The sequence below is a fragment of the Carassius auratus genome, chromosome 47 (genome assembly GCF_003368295.1).
Source record: "Carassius auratus strain Wakin chromosome 47, ASM336829v1, whole genome shotgun sequence".
In the NCBI taxonomy this organism is placed as follows: domain Eukaryota; kingdom Metazoa; phylum Chordata; class Actinopteri; order Cypriniformes; family Cyprinidae; genus Carassius; species Carassius auratus.
The window spans coordinates 177,376-199,445 of NC_039289.1; the positions used below are offsets into that span (position 1 = coordinate 177,376).

Below are 22,070 nucleotides of genomic sequence, written 5' to 3' on the forward strand. Positions count from 1 at the left end.
TTATAAGTAGAAATGTATTGTTTATGGCCTCCACCTGCAAAACCATTCTTGTCTTTCTGTAGCCTCTCCCGTGCACCTGTTGTCACTTGTCATTTAAAATAAAACGGGTAAAACTGATTCATAATCCATTCTGCTTCCTAACTGGACAGAAATTCCCATAGCTGTCAAATGTATGACTTAAAATCTGTGTAGCATAATCCAAGTAACATATTTATTCAATCTCTATTAGATGATCTCTTAAAACTATTATTTTTTACAGACAATGATAGAGACCAAACTCACTCAGAAAAAAAAAGAACATAGGGATGTATTATTTAATATAGCACAAAATAAGGCAAGAAAGACAAATAATGAAACAAACAGGATGAAAAAAAAAATTAAATGTAAATACATGTTGATGGGAACACTGTTGTGAATGTCAAGTCGTCATCATTTTTTTTTTTTTTTTTTTTTCTGTTCTGTTCTGTTTACCACAAGCTCAACAAGTACTATCCAATGAGAAAACACCAGACCAAACTTAAACTGATCAATGAGTCCAGAACAAAGAAATGAAAAGAAAATAAGGCACATATAAAGTACTAACACACATAATTACCAATACCACAACTTAGGTGCCCTTGAGCAAGGCACTGAACTCCCAACTGCCCAAAAAATAAACCATATCCATACCAGCTGAGCTAGATCAGAAATGAACAGTTCACTGAAGACAATGGATTGACCCAACGGTGGAAAAGCAGCTAAGTAATTCATTCTAAAAGAAATGCTAAAAATCTCAAGATGACAGATGGAATAAAAGGTAAAATATAGAGATGAATGTTCATTGAAAATCTTCAAAAGTATTTTGATGTTTCTTGTAATTTTCAAAATGTGTCAGATGTTGGGTAGTGATGAAGATCCTTCCTCTGGTGATGAAGCTAATGGTTCTGAAGATTCGATGAGGGACTGCTCACTTTGACTACAGTCTTCAGTACTAGATGTACCTTTGGGAGTGGAATTATTCTCTTTTTTTTAAACATCTGACCTTACTGAAGTCTGTGACGAGAGATAAACAGAAGTATAAAAAGCTGTAATAAACTTTAAAGAATATTATCAAGGGATTCACATATAATTTAACACACCACCAACAGAATTCTTATAGTTCATTTTAGAATAATAAAAAATAAAAAAGCCAGATGTAACTAATAAAAATGCATCAGGTTCAAATTCACTGCGCTCTACTTCATTGTACCACCACACACAGAAACACATGTGAGAACATTTGCACTTATGATGGGAATTATATCTCATAACAGCTCATTAATACTTACAACGTCTGATATGATTCCAGTTGTTCCAAAGTGAAATCATTATTAAAATAACTAGGATGAAAATAACAAATATAAGCATGATGTATGAAGCATCTGATGCAGATCCTAGAACAAACAGAGAAACATATACACAATATGAAATTAATAATAGGGCAAAAAAACTAAAAACAATTAGAAAAAAAGCAAAGGCATTTTCATGTTTTTGGCCCCTAAAATAAGCCAAATGTACAGTACATGGAGATAAAATGAACCAGGTTTCAACTTACTGTTACTGTTGGTTGCATCCTCTGTCAGAATCTTTTGGGTTGGCTCAGACAAAATCTGTTCTGTTGACGCTGGTACTTTACCTGTTTTCTCAAAAGAAGCTTTAGAGAAATGTAGGAGCTCTTTCAGAAAGTAAAAACACTCATATCTGTAGTATCGTTTCAGAAAATCAAGCCGTTCTCTATCCTCGTTCCACTTCATCACTGTGGGTTCTGCCAGTGGTACAGATGCAGTATATCTGTTCTCCTTCAGGTCCAGTGTGATGAAATCCTGTCCATCATAACTGTACTCATCAAACCCACGTCTGTGTCCAGTCTCATTATCCCAAACACATCCATACACTCTCTGATACTTCTGAACACCTGAAAGAGCAGGAGATAATACCATTATTTATTAATTTTTAATGTAAAAGATAATCCTTTTTTGTTTCTAAATGTATTATAAGTTAGGCATAATGTACTAAAAAAGCCCTTCAGTGTGATACAAGACTCTCCTGACCACGCTGTCGGGTTCTTTTTTTTTTTTTTTTTGTGATAATTGACTGGATGAACACCATCCTGCTTATCACATCTCTACATGCTGCATAAGTAAATAAGAAGACATAAAATACTGATATGTCTTATATTTGATTTTATTAATTCATTAAACGAAAAGCTTACATGAACAAAAACAGTTCCTAGCATACAACTTTGAATAAGACGGACAATTAAGAGATGATAGTCATTTAACTTATTATACAGCTTTTCACAACATAAATATCAAGCACATGAAAACTAATACTTTACCTGTTTATTACCTTATAATCCATGACAGAGTACAAAACAACAGTTCTATCAACAAGCCAAACACTTCACCAGTATTACCACAGTGCTCTGGTTTCATTTTACAGTAAATACAGTATAGTTGTAACGTATGGGCAGTGCATTCATTCAATGGATCTGAATTAATGAATCATGGCTCGTTGAATCTAAAACAATGCATTTCCTCGGCTAAAACCCAAAGCTCCAGCATGGCTGGATTTAAATTGTTTGTGAAATTCTGTGTATTCACGTTTTTCTGGTTATCAAATGAAGACATAAAATATTCATTTAATTTATCTTTTAATTATTGAAAATTAGACAGACTTTATTTTTTGGTAAACAAAGGCGATTTACTATTAAAAATAATACATGGGAAAAAAGGTTGTGTGATTATTCCTTAAATTATATTTGTTTCATTTTAATGGAAGTAGGCTTTCTACATTCTGCTGAGCCATAGGCTAGTAATAGATTTCTGGCAAATACTTTTTTTTTTTGACGGGTTTACCTTTACAGTTCTGTGCATGTGATACTACAGTCTATGATGTGATATGACGCTAGTTTTACTTAAATCAAATGGCCAGATGCTCATGAAGTAACTCTCAGTGGAGTTCTGGAGATGTTGTTTATGTGTTCACATCTTTATTTAGTGAGAGGACAGAAGCTGAAATCACGGGAGCGTCACGCACGCTTCCGGGTGTGTAATAAAACGAAGATGAGCTCCTGCTCCATTCATTAAGAGACACGCAGAACACGCAGAACATTCGCGATTTGATGTGAGTGCGATGACCTACTTTTGATAATTAATAAAAAATTTGACAAATGCCGTGACTTTCTATATTAAACTGTAAATTCCGTTTTTATGACTGGATCCGCGGAAATCATAGGGCCCTACAGTAGACATCTGCCTGCTGTTTGTCCGACGCCTTAAAACCAATGTATCTCCATATAATGGAGCTAGTTTTATTTTTTTTAATACTAGTTCTGCAGCCTCAGGGTTGGTTGCAGACACCGCCATGTTTATGAGACAACACGCGAGGGGAGGGGGAACAAAATCAAGGAGGCGGGGGGCGAGCACAGCACAGAGAAGACAAACAAGCATAGTGGCGGAATCATGATTAAATATAAACAATATATCGATAAATACGATATGTCAAAATCCATATTGTGTTTAAAAAATATCTCGATATCGCCCACCCCTAACCACCACAGCCATGCGGTCAAGACTGAAGCCCACCAGGGCAGCCCAGAAGATCACCACAGCCATGCAGTCGAGACCGAAGCCCACCAGGGCAGCGCAGAAGAGCACCACAGCTATGCGGTCGAGACTGAAGCCCACCAGGGGTGGTGCCGAAGACCACCACAGCTGTGCGGTCAGGACAGGAGCCCACCAGGGAACCAACGGGAACCTGACTCGACTCTGGAGGGTCAACGGGAACCTGACTCGGCTCTGGAGGGTCACCTGTGGCTGTCATCTTGCACAGTGGCGCTGGGCTGGCGACCACCTTGTGCTGTGGCGTTGGGCTGGCGGTCCTCCTGTCTGTAGACCCCGGTCTAGAGTCGGTCATCCGACCTGGAGAGACAGGTGTGGCTGGGGTATCCCACTGAGACTGATGTTGCAGGTACAGTATGAATCCCCAAAAATCAAAGACCTCCAGCACATTCATTTCACTCTCCGGCACAGGGTTGTCTAGACAGACGTTGAAAAAGTCTTTCAAGGCCGCATCATTATGTCCCAATCCTACTGCCAAAGTCCAGAACTCTTGTGCCACACCACCCACCTCATTCCCCCTTTGACGGAGGGTGGTTAATTTAAGGAATTTTCTCCTCCGCTCCTCCATGCTGCCTGGGGAATGGACACAAATTCCCACACTGCTGGATCTGATCTGGATGGAGTCCTTCTGTTACGATCGGGAGACAGGGGACGAGAGATCCAAGAGCAGTGTGTCAGATCAAAAGGATCAATTATGGCCCAAGAAACCAGTAAACACCAAAAAAACGAACCAGCAGAGACACAAGGAAAGAAACCCCAATATATAGGACAGTACACATGAGGATCAGGTGAAAGCAATCAAGCAGACAAGGGCTAAACAAGGGGGCGTGACCAGGGGTAACAAGGAGGTGGGACAAGGGGAGCATGTGGCAGACACGAACAAAGACAGAACCATGTGCTTAGACACAAAAAGAACAAAGAAACATGGAACAGAGACAAGATGGACAGGGCTGTCAGGGCAGGATCCTGACACAGTGTGTGTATATTGGGTAATCCAAAACTCAGAATCCAAGCAAGCAGGGGGTCATAACCAAAAATCAGTCCAGAAACAAACAAACAGTAACAAGAAACTCGGAACACAAGGGAACGCGAGGAAACTGGGTGACGGAAATTAAGGACTCCATGATACAGAGAGAAAACAAACAGGTTTAAATAGACAGGATTATGACGATGAAAGTGAAGACAGCTGAGTGCAATTAACAGGTGTGCAATTACCGTGATGAAGGGACAATGCTTTGTGGGAAATGTAGTGGGCTTTGCTACCATTCGGACGTTCTAGCTTACTGCTCTGCGCTTTACTTCTTATTTCTTTACTTTTCTCTGATTTTTCAAAGATTTTTACTTCAGCAGATCAGCACAGTGCTCAAACAACAGATTATTGGCTCAAACGCTAAAAATAAAAACATTGGGACTGGAGTAATTCTACAAAAAGAAGACTTTGTCTCCCACTGCTAACAGAATACATTCTTGAGACGGGATAACAACTGCCTACATTCAAACAGAAGAGAGAGAAAATGCCTCCTGTTGGATCTACTTGTTGCATGAACTGCTGCAAACTTCTACAAAGGATTGTGATTCTTGAAACAAAGTTACTTTCTGGACTTCCAAAACAAAGGGAACACTCAGCAGACCGTAGTCATGGACCCCCTCAGCATACAGCCAGTGAATCCCACGAATCTTCTGAATCTCAACAGTTTATACCAAGTGTAGAGGAACAAGCCGAAACTGATCGCCACACTAATCGATGGCACAAACAGGGAGCGAGACCCAAAGGAACACGAGACATCAGATCACAAGTTTCTCATATTGCTGCAATAGCTTCCTCTACCCCAGATTAGACTATGACAAGGCTTGTTAATACTGGTATTCTACCACCCCCTATACCAGTGGTTCACAACCACGTTCCTGGAGGCCCCCCAACACTTCATGTTTTCCATGTCACCTTAATCAAACACACCTGATTCAGATCATCATCTCATTACTAGAGACCTAACCCTGTCAGACAAAGGAGAGATGCAAAATGTGCAGTGTTGGGGGGCCTCCAGGAATGTGGTTGGGAACCACTGCCCTATACATCTTGAGAACAGATTTCAAGCATTTATGAATGCGGGTGAGGAACCCCCAAATGTGACTAAACATGGATCGGATCAGCCAGCAGCTAACACCACTACTAACAGGTGCTCAAGGATGGGCAGACAGTGGCATTCAGCTCAGAGCGCAGCCGAGCCCAGGACTCTGATAGTGGGCTACTCTGATATCAGAAACATCCATAGCAGGACTACAACAACATGCTGCCTTCCTCAAGCAACGGTCTCTGATGTGAACAAGGAACTTAAGAACATTTTGATGAAGCACAAGACTGCCAATCGATGTGGGAAAGAATGATATTTGGAAAGAGCAGTCAGAACTCCTTAAGAAGGACTTCAGTGAACTCTTTGAAACACTTCAAAGACTCAAAGTTCAGTCGTTCATCAGTGGACCACTCCCAGCAAGGGGAACAAATATGTTTTCACGGATGCTTGGACTGAACACATGGCTACAAAGATCTTGCAGTATAAAATGAATTTCATCGACAATTTAAATCTTAATAATAGCAGCAACTGTTAGGAGAGGTGGAGGTGTAGCTGCTCTATTTAAAGATGTATATCAATGCAAGCAAGTGTCATTTGGTCTGTATTTATCTTTTGAATGTCTAGGGATTGTGCTGAAAGGTGCCCCATGCATTCTGTTTATTATTATTTCCAGGCCTCCAAAATACTCTCCAGCCTTTGTTGAAGAGGTCACAGAAATTACATGATTCAGCATGTGCATGGACCCACACACAAAGGTGGACACACTCTGGATCTAATCATCAGTAGGGATCTAAACATTTCATCCATTGTTACTAAGGACATAGCACTATCTGATCACTTCTGTATTTTCTTTGATATATTGATCTCTGCTACCACGGAATCTAGATCTGTCTCTGTCAGAAGGAGATGCATAAATGAGAACACAAGTGTACTATTTATGGAGGCTATATCTTTAACACCAAGCATTTCTGCAGACTCTGTTTATATTCTCCTTGATTCCTTCAACTCAAAAGTTAAGAATGTTATTGATGATATTGCTCCAATAATTGTCAGTAGGAAAACAAACAGACAGAAATCAGTTTGGAGAAGATCAACAGCAGTTCAGACTATGAAAAGACAATGCAGAAAAGCCGAGAGGATGTGGCGGAAGACGAAACTTGAAATTAACTATAGCATCTATAAAGACAGCCTTCATGCTTTTAATGTGAAATTAGCCACAGATAGACAGAATTTCTTCTCAAACCTTATAAACAGTAACTTAAATAACACTCGTACTCTTTTTGCCACTGTTGAGAGACTGACAAACCCCCCAAGTCAGATTCCCAGTGAAATGCTCTCAGACAGAAAATGCAATGAGTTTGCTTCTTTCTTTTCTGAGAAGATCATCAATATCAGGAAGGTGATTAGCACATCCTCAAGTAATGCAGAGGTCAGACAGATTCGGCCACAATGTCTATTTTTGAAACAATTAATAGCAAAATTCTGGAAGACATAAAATCGTCAACCTGCTATCTTGACACTCTTCCCACATCTTTTTTCAAAAGTGTGCTTAACTGCTTAGAAGCAGATCTTTTAGAAGTGGTGAATGCCTCACTTCTTTCTGGGACGTTTCCAAACTCCCTAAAAACTGCAGTTGTTAAGCTCCTCCTGAAAAAGGGCAATCTTGATAACACCATTTTGAGCAATTTTAGACCAATATCTAATCTTCCTTTTATAGGCAAAATTATAGAAAATGTAGTTTTTAATCAGCTGAACAAATACTTAAACTGAAAAGGATACCTGGACAATTTTCAATCTGGTTTTAGACCGCATCACAGCACAGAGACAGCACTCATTAAGATAATAAATGATATTCGCTTAAATTGTGACTCTGACAATATATCGGTGCTGGTATTGCTAGATCTCAGTGCTGCGTTTGACATTCTCGATCATAACATACTACTAGAGAGACTGGAAAACCGGGTCGGGCTTTCTGGGATGGTACTCAAATGGTTCAGGCCATACTTAGAAGGGAGAGGCTATTATGTGAGTCTAGGAGAGCATAAGTCTAAGTGGACGTCCATGACATGTGGAGTAGGGATGGGTATCGTGAAGGTTTTAACGGTATTACCACTCTTACCGATACTGCTTAACGGTCCGGTACTTTAACTGTATTCTTATAGGTACCTTGTGTCGTGTGTATAATAAAAAGGTTGCAAAATGTGGACATTGGCTATTTTGTAAACTAACTTGAAGTGCTGTGCATTTAAGTTAGCCAAATAAATGTTTACATTTACATACTGATTTTTCTTTATTTGGAATTTTAAAAACAAGTAGAAAATATATTGATTTCATTCTCTCATTTCTCCCAAAAGAAATAAACAAAATTTCTACGTAAGGTTAGCAAACCAGGGAGATTTTACATTTATTTTAAACGAAATGAAAAACGTTGATTCAACATGATTTTAGCATACATACCTGACGTAGATGGGGCAACAACCAGAGACAAGCTAGCTAGGCAGTCGAAAACTTTGCATTTCTCTGTCTGCACATAATGCACTTTTGAAAGATGCTTTGACAGATTGTTTCCGCCCTTACATGTGAAAATGTTGTTGCACTTATGACAACGACCGTTGTCTGCATCAACTCTAGTGAAGTATAACCACACTTTGGATTGTTTTGCTCTCTCTGCCATCATCACTCTTTGTATTAAGCGGGAGTTTTTGTATTGTTATACATGTGCGTGCGCCAGGCTAATTCTTGCTGTGTGTGTGTGACTGACAGACAGCCTCTGCAGTGCGCATGAGAGATCTCGCAGATCTCACAGACAAACGTCTTAATATGATCGCACATTAGAAATGTTTGGTGAGTTAAAATGTGCACAATAACATTATTAAGCAAAAATACATAGTACATAAAAAAAAATTTCCCCTCCAGTAACGAAAGCAGAACCGATAGCGTCAGATCTTACTGATACTACGGTCTTTCATAATTTAGCCACGGGGCCAGTTTCGGAACCCATCCCTAATGTGGAGTCCCACAAGGCTCAATTCTCGCACTGCTCTTGTTTAGCCTGTACATGCTAAGTCAAATAATGAGAAAGAACCAAATTGCCTGTCACAGCTATGCTGATGGTTAACTTCATTTCTTTGGTAACTTCACATTCGTTGAACCTTTGAAACGATGTGTGAGTCTGCTCTCCCCGGAAGACACGAGAGAACACGCCCAGCTCCAAAAAAAACGACACACGCACGCACGTCCTTCGCAACAAAAAAACCTACATGCAATTATTATTTTCTAGAGAGATTTAAATGCTGCTTAAAGGTTTTCTACTCCCTTTTCAAGGTGATCTGATTCCTTGTTGTCTGTCAAAAGGTTACTGTCTGTGACTTTGCCATACTGAGCGATCATTCTGTGATCTCGCCTATTCTCTCACCTCTCTCTCTCATTCTCTCTCGATCATCCTCTCTCTCTTTCTTTCTCTCGCTCATCTGTATCCGTTATGTCTTGTATTTGTTTTTACTGTTTGTATTGTTATACGCATTGAATTGTAGTTTGATGTATTATTAGTTCAATTATTAAAATCCAATATATATTCATAATTGCTTCTGTCTAAAATGCTCACATCACGAAGTCAATGAAATGTTTGATCTTAGCTACAAAGCTTATTTGTTACTTTTCAGTAACCTAAATTTTATAAGGATAGGAAAATAGTTTCATGGCCAGAAACCATTTTTCCTGAAATTATAAGAAGGTATAACTTTATTAAAAGTTGATAAGTTAATCTTACGGCCGTTTGCTGGACAAACCACTGTTCGATTTACATTAATTCCCAGTAAAAGATATCACGATAATTGATGTAAATAATGGAATATTGACATATTAATGAGTCAATTATAGTGCCTTGTAATGAGTTATTGATATATACAATTGACTTATTTTTCATCTTCAATCATTTTAATGTAACCATCATGTGAGATATATATTAATCATATTTCTGATTAATTATTAAAATTCCCTATATATCATCTGAGCTAACTTTAATGTACTACCCAGTGCGGCTACATAGTCGAGTCATAGTTGAGGCTGCATTTAAATGAAATGAGACAAGTATATCTGCATCAGTTCTCACTTCCTGTTTGTTGTTGGCGTCTGCACTGTGTTTGAGCTCCGTCACTATATTCTTTTTATCGACTATTTTTAACTTAAAAATCAATTTTATACACCATCGTTTCCGTTTATATAACATTTGAATATATCCTCTATTTCATTCTACAGCAAAAACAATCAGAGCGCCTCGCTATCACTAGTTTTATTTTGATCTCCCGGGTCCACTATTAGCTTATAGCCCGTTAGCATCAGCGGCGTGGTTTCAGCTAACTGCGCTTACATTGCTAATACTCTATTCACACACATTACCACTGCTGTACTCACTGTCACTTGCTTTAATGGCGGATGAATGTCTACATTTGATTGCAGGTGGGGGGAAGCAGATTCGTGACCTGGAGGTGAGGCAGGCTCAGCTGAGAGAGCGGAAAGCCGCACTGGAATCATCCTGGGCTGACGCTCACAAGTCCGGGGTAAGTATACAGGCGTGCTGCTAACAGTCCCACCACGTCTACTCCATGTGTTTCTCTGCACAGGCCCGGTGCACCCAGGACGCGATCTTCCCAGATGTCCTTCACTCCGATGCCGGGACACCACAGACCCTGTGTGCATCCACAGTGGAGGACACGAGCCGGGCCCCGGGCGACGACTTCTCCCCTCCTGCCTTCGAGATCTCCATCCGGAACCGATTCGCTCCCCTCCGCGAGACAGGACGCAACGCTGTGATCATCGGAGACTCCATCGTCCAACATGTCCGTGCTACATTAGCCGAAGGTAAAGTGCACACTCAAAGGTTCAGTAGACTTTTTGCTTTAAATGAATGGTTGTTGTCATGGCGTAAAGAACAGAAACTGCTATTTCTTAATAACTGAAATCTTTTCTGGGAGCGTCCTAGGCTGTTTCGCGCTGATGGATTACACCCCAGCAGAATTGGAGCGGAGCTTCTCTCTGACAACATCTCCAGGACACTTCGCTCCATGTGACTAGTAAGACAATTCTCAAATAACCATTATGATGAGTTTTGTTCTAACCGCTTAAATGATAGAAGTACTTGCGCTGTAAAACCTATTAAGACTGTGTCTGTTCCCCGAATAGTGAGATCAAAATGTAAATATAATGTAGGATCTAGAAAAAACCTTATCGTAATTAAACCAGAAAAATGTAAAGTAAATGAACAAAAACAATTTTTAAAGTTTGGGCTCATAAATATTAGATCACTCACAGCCAAAGCAGTTATTGTAAATGAAATGATCACAGATAATAGTTTTGAATTACTCTGCTTGACTGAAACCTGGCTAAAACCAAATGATTATTTTGGTCTAAATGAGTCTACTCCACCAAACTACTGTTATTAGCATGAGCCCCGTCAGACTGGTCGTGGCGGAGGTGTTGCAACAATAAATAGTGATATTCTCAATGTTACCCAGAAAACAGGATACAGGTTTAACTCTTTTGAAATACTTCTGCTAAATGTTACTCTGTCAGACATGCAAAAGAAATCTAATGTATCTCTTGCTCTGGCTACTGTGTATAGACCACCAGGGCCGTATACAGAATTCCTAAAAGAATTTGCAGATTTCCTCTCAGACCTTCTAGTTACAGTTGATAAGGCACTAATCATGGGAGATTTTAATATTCACGTTGATAATACAAATGACACATTAGGACTTGCGTTTACTGACCTAATAAACTCATTTGAAGTCAAGCAAAATGTCACTGGGCCCACTCATCATTTTAATCATAAACTAGATTTAATTATATCTCATGGAATCGATCTTACTGCTATAGATATTGTACCTCAAAGCGATGATATTACAGACCATTTACTTGTATCGTGCATGCTGCATATAACTGATATTAACTATATGTCTCAGCGTTACAGTCTGGGCAGAACTAATGTTCCAGCCACCAAAGAAAGATTCGCAAATAACCTGCCTGATCTATCTCAACTGCTATTTGTACCAAAAAATACACATGAATTAGGCAAAATTACTGACAACATGGGCACTATTTTCTCTAATACATTAGAAGCTGCTGCCCCCATCAAATTGAAAAAGGTTAGAGAAAAACGTACTGTGCCATGGTATAACAGTAATACTCACTCTCTGAAGAAAGAAACTCGTAGTCTTGAACACAAATGGAGAAGTTTTGGAAAAAACAGTATCTCCAGCTATAGACAGGCTCTAAAAACTGCTAGGGCAGAGCATATACACAAACTCATTGAAAATAAACAAAACAATCCAAGGTTTTATTTAGCACAGTAGCTAAATTAACAAATTACCAGACGCCACCTGATTCAAATATTCCACCAACGTTAAATAGTAATGACTTTATGAATTTCTTCGGGAAGTCGTGGCCTAATGGTTAGAGAGTCGGACTCCCAATTGAAGGGTTGTGAGTTCGAGTCTCGGGCCGGCAGGAATTGTGGGTGGGGGGAGTGCATGTACAGTTCTCTCTACACCTTCAATACCATGACTAAGGTGCCCTTGAGCAAGGCATCGAACCCCAACTGCTCCCCGGGCGCCGCAGCATAAATGGCTGCCCACTGCTCCGGGTGTGTGTTCACAGTGTGTGTGTGTGTGTGTGTGTGTGTGTGTGTGTGTGTGTGTGTGTGTGTTCACTGCTCTGTGTGTGTGCACTTCGGATGGGTTAAATGCAGAGCACAAATTCTGAGAATGGGTCACCATACTTGGCTGAATGTCACATCACTTCACTGATAAAATAGATAACATTAGAAATACAATAGCGAATGTAGATTCTACAGTGTCTAACACTTCAGTTTCATCCATCGCACCCAAAGATAAACTGCAGTGCTTTACAAATATAGGACAGGAAGAGCTAAATAAACTTATCACTGTATGTAAACCAACAACATGTTTATTAGATCCTGTACCCACTAATTTAGCCGAAGAACGCTATCTTTAGGTCATGTCCCAAAACCATTCAAGCTGGCGGTTATTAAGCCTCTTATTAAGAAACCAAAGCTAGATCCTAGTGAACTGGCAAATTATAGGCCTATTTCAAATCCTCTATTTATGTCAAAAATTTTAGAAAAAGTTTGTGTCTGCTCAATTAAGCACCTTCCTTTATAAAAATGATCTGCATGAAGAATTTTAGTCAGGTTTTAGGCCCCCACCATGTCAAAGAAACTGCACTTGTTAAAATTACAAATGACCTGCTCCTTGAGTCAGATCAAGGCTGCATCTCATTTCTAGTCTTACTTGATCTTAGTGCTGTGTTCGACACCATAGATCATGGCATACTCATAGATCGATTACCTGTCCGATCGCTACCATTTTGTTTACTTAAATGGGGTGTCATCTCATTTATCATCAGTAAAATATGGAGTGCCACAAGGATCCGTCCTAGGTCCCCTTCTATTTTCAATATACATGTTGCCCCTTGGTAATATTATTAGAAAATACGGAATTAGCTTCCACTGTTATGCTGATGATACTCCGCTATATATCTCAACGAGACCAGATGAAACTTCTTAACAAATAATTTTCTCCAATTAAATTCGGATAAGACAGAGATATTAATTATTGGACCAAAAAACACTACACAGAATCTTGTAGATTAAAATTTGCAACTAGGCGGATGTACTGTTACTTCCTCTACAGTCAGAAATCTGGGTGTTATATTAGACAGCAATCTGTCTTTTGAAAATCATATTTCCAATGTTACAAAAACTGCATTCTTCCATCTTAGAAACATTGCCAAGCTATGAAACATGTTATCTGTTTCTGATGCAGAAAAGCTAGTTCATGCATTTATGACCTCCAGACTGGGCTATTGTAATGCACTTCTAGGTGGTTGTCCTGCTTCGTCAATAAACAAGCTACAGGTAGTCCAAAATGTAGCAGCTAGAGTCCTTACGAGGTCAAGAAAATATGATCATGTTACCCCAATTTTACAGTCTCTGCACTGGCTACCTATTAAGTTCTGCATCAGTTACAAATTATCATTACTTAACTATAAGGCCCTAAATGGTTTAGCTCCTGCGTACCTAACTAGCCTTCTACCACGCTACAACCCATCACGCACCCTCAGGTCACAAAACACTGGACTCTTGGTAGTTCCTAGGATAGCAAAGTTCACTAAAGGATGTAGAGCTTTCTCACATTTGGCTCCCAAACTCTGGAATAGCCTTCCTGATAATGTTGGGGGTTCAGACACACTCTCTCTTTAAATCTAGATTAAAAAAGCATCTCTTTCGCCAAGCATTCGAATAATGTATCTCTTAAATTGTGAGTGTAGTTGCATCTGATCAAATGTGCATTTTTATTCATTAGCTTGGGTTAAACTAATTTTACTTTGTTGGATCAGCAGCTATGCTAATGATGTCTCTATTTTGTTTCTATGTTTTGCCACGGATGTAACTAGGAATTACACAAGCTCCAGTCTGGATCCAGAGCACCTGAGAAGAGATGATGCTGACCCTCAGAGGACCCCAGATGATGCTAACCCTGAATCAACAAACAGAACTAACAATTATTGCTACATGTGTGACTGCATCATATAATAACTATTAATTCATAATATTGATAATGTTCATTGTCTGGCTGACTACGTCTTGTATTAATTTTTTTTCTAAAATCCTGTCAAACGTGCAAAAACGGACAGTCACCACCATAAGCTACTACTAAATATTGTAAAAACATAATTTTCTGTAAAGTTGCTTTGTAACGATTTGTATTGTAAAAAGCGCTATACAAATAAACTTGAATTGAATTGAATCTTAGTCTGAGAGACATAAAAGGAGCATTATTTTACAACGTTTCTATTGACAACCGTCATTATGGCGAATAACAGACCTCAGAATGTCAAGACTGACCAATCAGAATTCATTTCAGAGAGCCATGTAATAAAGTATTGTAACTCACCACGTGGAGGACTGAATCGCATTGGAGGAGGATTGTTGAGTTCTCTGGTCTGCTGCATTCGTTCTCTTATCTCAGTGTATTCTTCCCATCTGTCTGTAGATGCAAACTCCTTCATCCAAACCTGTTTGGGAATCAGCTTCTTTGTCACACTGTCATAATAATCAATCTGCAGTCCATCCAGTGTAGACACAGAAGTAAACTCGTGATATCCTACAACCGTCGGTCCATATTTTCCAGAGATTTTAGTCTCGAGCGTGTGTAACTCTGAAAAAATATTGAACAGACAATCAACATCACAAAAAACATGACACCACACCATTATTAAAATGACTAGGATGAAAATAACAAATATAAGCATGATGTATGAAGCATCTGATGCAGATCCTAGAACACACAGAGAAACATATGCAAAATATGAAATGAATAATAGGGCAAAAAAATAAAAACAATAACAGATAAAAAGCAAAGGCATTTTCATGTGTTTGGCCCCTAAAATAAGTCAAATGTACAGTACATGGAGATAAAATGAACCAGGTTTTAACTTACTGCTACTGTTGGTCGCCACCTCTGTCAGAATTCTTATGGGTTGGCTCCGTCAAACTCCGTCCTGTTGACTCTGGAACTTTACCTGCTTTCTCAAAAGAAGCTTTAGAGAAATGTAGGAGCTCTTTCAGAAAGTAAAAACACTCATATCTGTAGTATCGTTTCAGAAAATCAAGCCGTTCTCTTTCGTAGTTCCACTTCATCACTGTGGCACCTGCCTGTGATGAAGATGCAGTGTATCTGTTCTCCTTCAGGTCCAGTGTGATGAAATCCTTTCCATCATTACTGTACTCATCAAACCCACGTCTGTCTCCAGTCTCATCATCCCAAACACATCCATACACTCTCTGATACTTCTGAACACCTGAAAGAGCGGGAGAAAATACTATTCTTTATTTATTTTTAATGTACAAGATAATCCTTTGATGTTTCTAAATGTATTATAAGTTAGGCATAATGTACTAAAAAAGCCCTTAAGTGTGATACAAGACTCTCTTTTTTTGTGATAATTGACTGGATGATCACCATCCTACTTATCACATCTCTACATGCTGCATAAGTAAATAAGAAAAAATAAAATACTGATATGACTTTTATTTTATTTTATGAATTAATTAAACGAAAGTTCATTCGTTCATTGATTCTGAATTAATGAATCATGGCTCGTTGAATCTAAAATAAATCCTTGGCTAAAACCCAAAGCTTTTAGCCCCCCCCTCCCATCATGGAACGCCGTGACATTCCACACAAGTCACGTGAGCAGCCTCAGAGAGAGTAATAATAATAATAATAATAATAATGCATTTTATTTATGGCGCCTTTCAAACCACTCAAGGTCACCGTACAAGTAACAACAGTAACAATATTAAAACTAACTAATTGAAAATAACAGCAAATAACAATGTCAATAAAAAACAGCAATAATAATAAATAAATAAATAAATAAATAAGAATAAAAATACTGGACTTGAGTGCACAAAGTAATCATAGAAGATGAGCAGTTCTGAATAAATGAGTTTTAAGTTTGACTTTAAATTGAGTCTGAATTACGGATGTTGACTGGGAGAGAATTCCAAAGACGAGGAGAAACACAACTAAAGGCCCTATGGCCCATGGTGGTTAAGCGACCTGAAGGTGTATGGAGGAGACCCTGTGAAGAGGAACAGAGAGTTCGAGAAGGGGTGTGGGGATGTAAGAGGTCTGAAAGGTAAGGTGGAGCAAGGTTATGAAGAGATTTGTATGTGAGGAGGAGAATTTTAAATTCAATCAAAGAAAGTTGATAGGAAGCCAATGTAGCAATGTCCTCCCGAGGTCTGCAGGTTTATATCACTTGCGTTCACAGGATCTGTTTTTATTGACAGTCCCTAAAGCCCGCACTGACTTTGGCAAATTAGCTTTTAATGTTGCAGCACCATCTGCATGGAATCAGCTTCAGAAAGAACTACAGTTGAAGGAGTTGGTCTCACTTAATTCTTTTAAAGGCTTTTTAAAGGACCTTGCAGAAAGCCAGTCTGTCTGTCATTGTTTTTAGATAGATTTAGGACCCAGGTTTTTTTTTTTTTTTTTTTTTGTGTGTGTGTGTGATGACATTGTTGTTTGAATAATATGAGTGAACGTGTGTCTATGTACTTACTTGTTATTGTCTATGTATTTATTTGAAACTACGTTGCTGCCACTTGCCAGGACACTCTTGTAGAAGAGATTTTTAATCTCAAGGAGTTTTTTATCCTGGATAAATAAAGGTTTGAATGAATGAATGAATGAAGTGATGGGGTGATGTGTTCAATAGGTGAAGTCTGGGTTATGATACGAGCTGCAGAATTCTGAATCAGCTGGAGCTTATGAACAGATTTGTGTGGTAGACCAGATAATAGAGAGTTACAATGATCGATACGGGAGGTGACAAGCGAATGAACAAGAATAGAGGAACTATGCGGAGTGAGGAATGGACGGAAGCGAGGAATATTGCGGAGATGAAAATAACAAGACCTGGTTATGTTATTAATGTGAGCATCAAATGATAGGGTACTGTCAAAGATGACCCCCAAGTTCCTAGTCTGGCGGGAGGGAGAAATGGAAGAACCATCAATGGATAATGAAAACCTGCATGACTTAGAGAGTAGAATTAGTACCAAGTTTGAGGAAATTGGCAGAAAACCAAACGTATATTTCATGAAGGCAGTTGGTAAGACAGACGGGAGGGAGAATGGAATCAGGGTTTGTAGAAATGTAAAGCTGAGTATCATCGGCGTAACAGTGAAATTTAATACCGAATTTTGAAAAGATATTGCCGAGTGGGAGAAGGTAAATTAGGAACAATAGGGGGCCTAGGACAGAGCCTTGGGGGACACCACAGCTAACAGGAGAAGGGAATGACATTTCTTTAGTTGTACAAACTGTGTGCGGTTTGAAAGGTATGAAGTGAACCAGGCATAAGGAATACCAGTGATACCAATCAGATAGTCGATGCAAGAGAATACTTTGTGAAATTGTGTCAAAAGCTGCACTCAAGTCAAGTAGAACAAGAATAGATAACACCCCGCCATCAGCAGCCAATAACAGGTCATTTGTTACTCTCACTAGTGCAGTTTCAGTGCTATGCTTAGGACGAAACCCTGACTGAAAACACTCATATGAGTTATTATTGCTAAGATGAGCATGAACCTGTGCTGCCACTGCTTTTTCAAGAATTTTTGAAATAAATGGAAGATTTGAGATAGGACGGTAATTATCTAAATTGTTTGGGACTGCGCCAAGTTTCTTAAGAACAGGGGTAAGAACTCTCTCTCAATATACACAGACACAAATTTTTCTTTACACTCTTCGTGTAAGTTATTACTAAGATGTATTTGATAGGTTTGTGCATTGCATAACTGGGTAATCCCTGTTATGCGATGGTTAGGATTTTCTGAATTGTTGGAAATGTTTCCCCTAATTAATGTTCTCAAATAGAGTCATGATTCTGTAACCCTACCCCTCACCAGATCATAAAACTTTATGACCCAACTGGGAGAAACAGGAAAGCCCAGCTCTCTGGAATTCTTGGAAGGAAAAAGGGGGGCATGGTTTAGCGAAGTCTGCAGCGGGAGTGAGAATCAGGAGACGCGCGGGGAATGAGTGGGTTGGGTGGAGATGATCAACACCTGTTTCTTGTTGCAGTAATTGGCGTGGAGAGAGTATAAACTGCCAGCTAGAGTAGTTGAAAGGTGTGGACCTCATCGGGCCATTAGAGCGATCTACACGGGGACATCGCTTTGCATTAGTCATAGTTCACTATGCAACACGATATCCTGAAGCTGTGGCTCTCCGCAACATTTCTGCTAAGAGTGTTGCAGACGCCCTGTTTCGTCTAATCTCCCGGGTGGGGGTTCCCAAAAGAAATCCTCATCGACCAGGGCACAGCGTTTATGTCACGTACGCTACGCGAACTTTACGGATTATTGGGCATTAAATCGATTCGAACTAGTGTCTATCACCCACAGACCGATGGCCTGGTCGAACGATTTAATCGCACGCTTAAATCAATGATCCATAAATTCATCCAAGAAGACGCCAAGAATTGGGATAAGTGGCTAGAGCCCTTGTTATTCACTGTTAGAGAGGTCCCACAAGCCTCCATGGGGTTTTCCCCCTTCAAACTTCTCTACGGTCATCAGCCCCGAGGGGTGCTGGATGTCCTGAGAGAAACTTGAGATGAGGGGCCATCTCAAGGCAAAAACGAAATTCAGTATGTGCTGGACTTGAGAACAAAACTCCACACTTTGTGATGGCAATCAGTGGAGAATTTGTTACAAGCCCAGGACCACCAGAGCCAGCTATATAACCGAGGAACTAGATTACGCAAATTTGCACCAGGAGAGAAAGTACTTGTATTACTCCCAACGTCGAGCTCTAAGTTAATGGCTAAGTGGCAGGGACCGTTTGAGGTCGCACAACAAGTCGGAGATCTCGATTATGAGGTAATACCGTCCAATAGGAATGGGCCACATCAGATCTACCACCTCAACCTCCTAACAATAGTGATGTTGGCAACGGTGATTAGCAGAGAGGATGATCTCGGACCAGAGGTGAATGTCAACCACAATCCATTGCCCCAGGGGGAGATCACCTCTTGCCGTCCCAACTCACTGATCTAACAAAATTACAAGCAGAGTTTGCCGACGTGTTCTCGTCCCTACCGGGCCACACCAACCTAATTCAGCACCATATCGAGATGGAGCCGGGCATGGTAGTTCACAGCCTGCCGTATCGCATACCTGAGCACAAGAAAAAGGTAGTTCAGGCTGAATTAGGCACAATGCTGGAAATGGGAGTAATAGAAGAATGCTATAGTGACTGGGTGAGCCCGATAGTTTTAGCTCTGAAAATGGACGGTTCATTCCACTTCTGTGTGGATTAACGCAAGGTGAATGCTGTGTTGAAATTCAACACGTATCCAATGCCGTGGGTTGACGAGTTGCTTAATCGGCTAGGCACGGCTCATTTTTATTCAACGTTGGACTTAACGAAGGGATATTGGCAGATCACCTTGTCTCCATTATCCAATGAAAGGACAGCTTTCACAATGCCGTTTGGATTAAGTCAAGTCAAGTCATCTTTATTTATATAGTTCTTTAAACAAAATACATTGCGTCAAAGCAACTGAACAACATTCATTAGGAAAACAGTGTTTCAATAATGCAAAATGACAGTTAAAGGCAGTTCATCATTGAATTCAGTGATGTCATCTCTGTTCATTTTAAATAGTGTCTGTGCATTTATTTGCAATCATTTGCAATTGATTACACCAGTTTGTTACCCTTCCGTTTGGGTTGTTTGGGGCACCGGCTACTTTTCAGCGCCTCATTGATAAGATTCTGCGGCCCCATGCAGCATAAGCGGCTGCCTACTTAGATGATATCATTATAATTAGAAATGATTGGCAGCAGTATATTCAGCATCTGAGGGCTGTCCTGAGGTCGCTGGCTAAGTGTGTGATTGGGCGTGTGGAAGTAAGGTAATCTGGGGTTCCACTTGGGGCATGGACAGGTGCGTTCCCAACTTGACAAGACAACTGCTGTTGCGTAGGTAAGGCAGTTCTTGGGGCTGGCGGGATATTATAGACGGTTTGTTACCTAATTATACAGACCTCACCAGCCCCTTGACTGACCTTACTAAAAAGGAGGCACCAGATATGGTCCAGTGGACAGAGTCGTGTCGGCAGGCCTTTACGCAGGTAAAGGCTGCCCTTTGTGGAGGATACTAACACGTGGATCACCTGTTGGTATCTGGCTCTACAGCCTTTTAAATTCCAGGTGATCCACAGGCCGGGTGTTCATATGGCTGTGGCCAATTTCCTCTCCAGAAATGGTGGGGGGGGGGGGGGTGCTGCAGGCCGGATGGCTCCCCGGCCTGAGTCAGGCGGTGGGGGTATGTGGGAGAGGGGGTCGTGATTTAGTGAAGTCTGCAGCTGGAGAGAGAATCAGGAGATGAGCGGTAAGTGAGTGGGTTGGACGGAAACGGTCAACACCTGTTTCTTTTTGCAGTAATTGGCACGGAGAGAGTATAAAACGCCAGGAGAAACGGGAGCAGTTGAGAGAGAGATGAACTGCTGACGTGACCTGAAAACCGGAAGGATTAACCCGGAAGTGCTATGCGTTAGAATATATTGTTGTCAAAGTAAAAGTCACTGTTGGTGTTTACGAAGAGTATTTATTTTGAGCCCTAATAAGTGAGTAACGTGAGTGAGTGAGTGAGTGATGTGACATATGGCCAAGTTATGGTGACCCATACTCAGAATTCGTCCATCCAAAGTGCACACACACAGCAGTGAACACACACACACCATGAACACTGGAATATAACTGCTGAATTCTGATAACACCATAACTCACTCGAGTGGATGTTTCCCCAGAGACAAAGAAACTTTTTCCCGCTTCAGATCATGGATGTTCATTGGTTGTTCACGCGAACAGTGGTGTGAACCAGTCGCTCCATAAGAGACTGACCCAGGAAGTTCTCGTAGCTTTTTCGTCTATGCTTTTCTTCGTCTCAGGGCTTGGTCTCAGCACTGCGTCAGAGAGAAAGTCTTTTCTCATGGCTCCTTAGGGAGCTTTCATCTCCATTTTTATTTTATTTTCTTTTCTTTTCTTTACTAAGATTATTCTAATATTCGCCTCTTCCTACACGAGGGAGACGAACTCTGAATCATGTCTGTGATTTTGCCATACTGGGTGATCATTCTGTGATCTCGCCTATTCTCTCACCTCTCTCTCTCATTCTCTCTAACTCATCCTCTCTCTCTCTCTCTCTCTCTCTCTCTCTCTCTCTCATCTGTATCCGTTATGTCTTGAATTTGTTTTTACTCTTTGTATTGTTATACGCATATTTATTCTGTGTGAATCGTAGTTTGATGTATTATAAGTTCAATTATTAAAATCCAATATATATTCATGATTGTTTCTGTCTAAAATGCTCACATCACGAAGTCAATGAAATGTTTAATCTTGTTTCGCTGTCTAGTCTCTGTTTCCCTGGGGATCCACTAGTGGGCTCATTTCCCCTTAGGCACTTCACCATAGGCACTAGAATTCCTCTAGTCTGGTCCTGTCTTCACAGTAATTGCACTTCAGTTAATTGCACCAGATGCAGGCAATCTATTGTCATTCGCCTCCTTATAAATACCAGTCTTTCCCTGTTGTTTGTATGGAGTCCTTACCCTTCATATACCAGCCTTCTCGTATTCCGAGTTCCTTCCTCATCTTCTCGTCTTCCGAGTTCCTGTTCCATTTCCTTGCCTCTTCCCTCTTTTGTTTTGTTTATTTTTGGACTGTCTGTTTTGGCTTTGACCTTTGCTTGTTTTA

The 22,070-nt window shown here is 40.2% G+C and overlaps 2 protein-coding genes across 2 annotated transcripts in view; both read right to left on the bottom strand.

Moving 5' to 3' along the window:
• Nucleotides 1-15,221, bottom strand: LOC113064644 (major histocompatibility complex class I-related gene protein-like). The gene is made up of 4 exons (XM_026235469.1): nucleotides 14,686-15,221; nucleotides 1,574-1,933; nucleotides 1,308-1,412; nucleotides 1-1,032 (listed from the first exon to the last, which is right to left on the bottom strand). Exons 1-4 carry the CDS (start codon nucleotides 15,161-15,163, stop codon nucleotides 995-997), a joined length of 981 nt encoding a protein of 326 aa, XP_026091254.1. The 5' UTR covers nucleotides 15,164-15,221; the 3' UTR covers nucleotides 1-994.
• LOC113064643 (uncharacterized) overlaps nucleotides 14,815-22,070 on the bottom strand; it is a 13,587-nt gene continuing 6,331 nt past the window's right edge. Inside the window, exons 5-6 of the mRNA XM_026235468.1 lie at nucleotides 15,232-15,592; nucleotides 14,815-14,949 (exon numbers count right to left, since the gene is read on the bottom strand). Coding sequence (XP_026091253.1) covers nucleotides 15,234-15,592 — 359 coding nt within the window. The 3' untranslated portion in view covers nucleotides 14,815-14,949; nucleotides 15,232-15,233. The remainder of the gene's footprint in view (nucleotides 14,950-15,231; nucleotides 15,593-22,070) is intronic.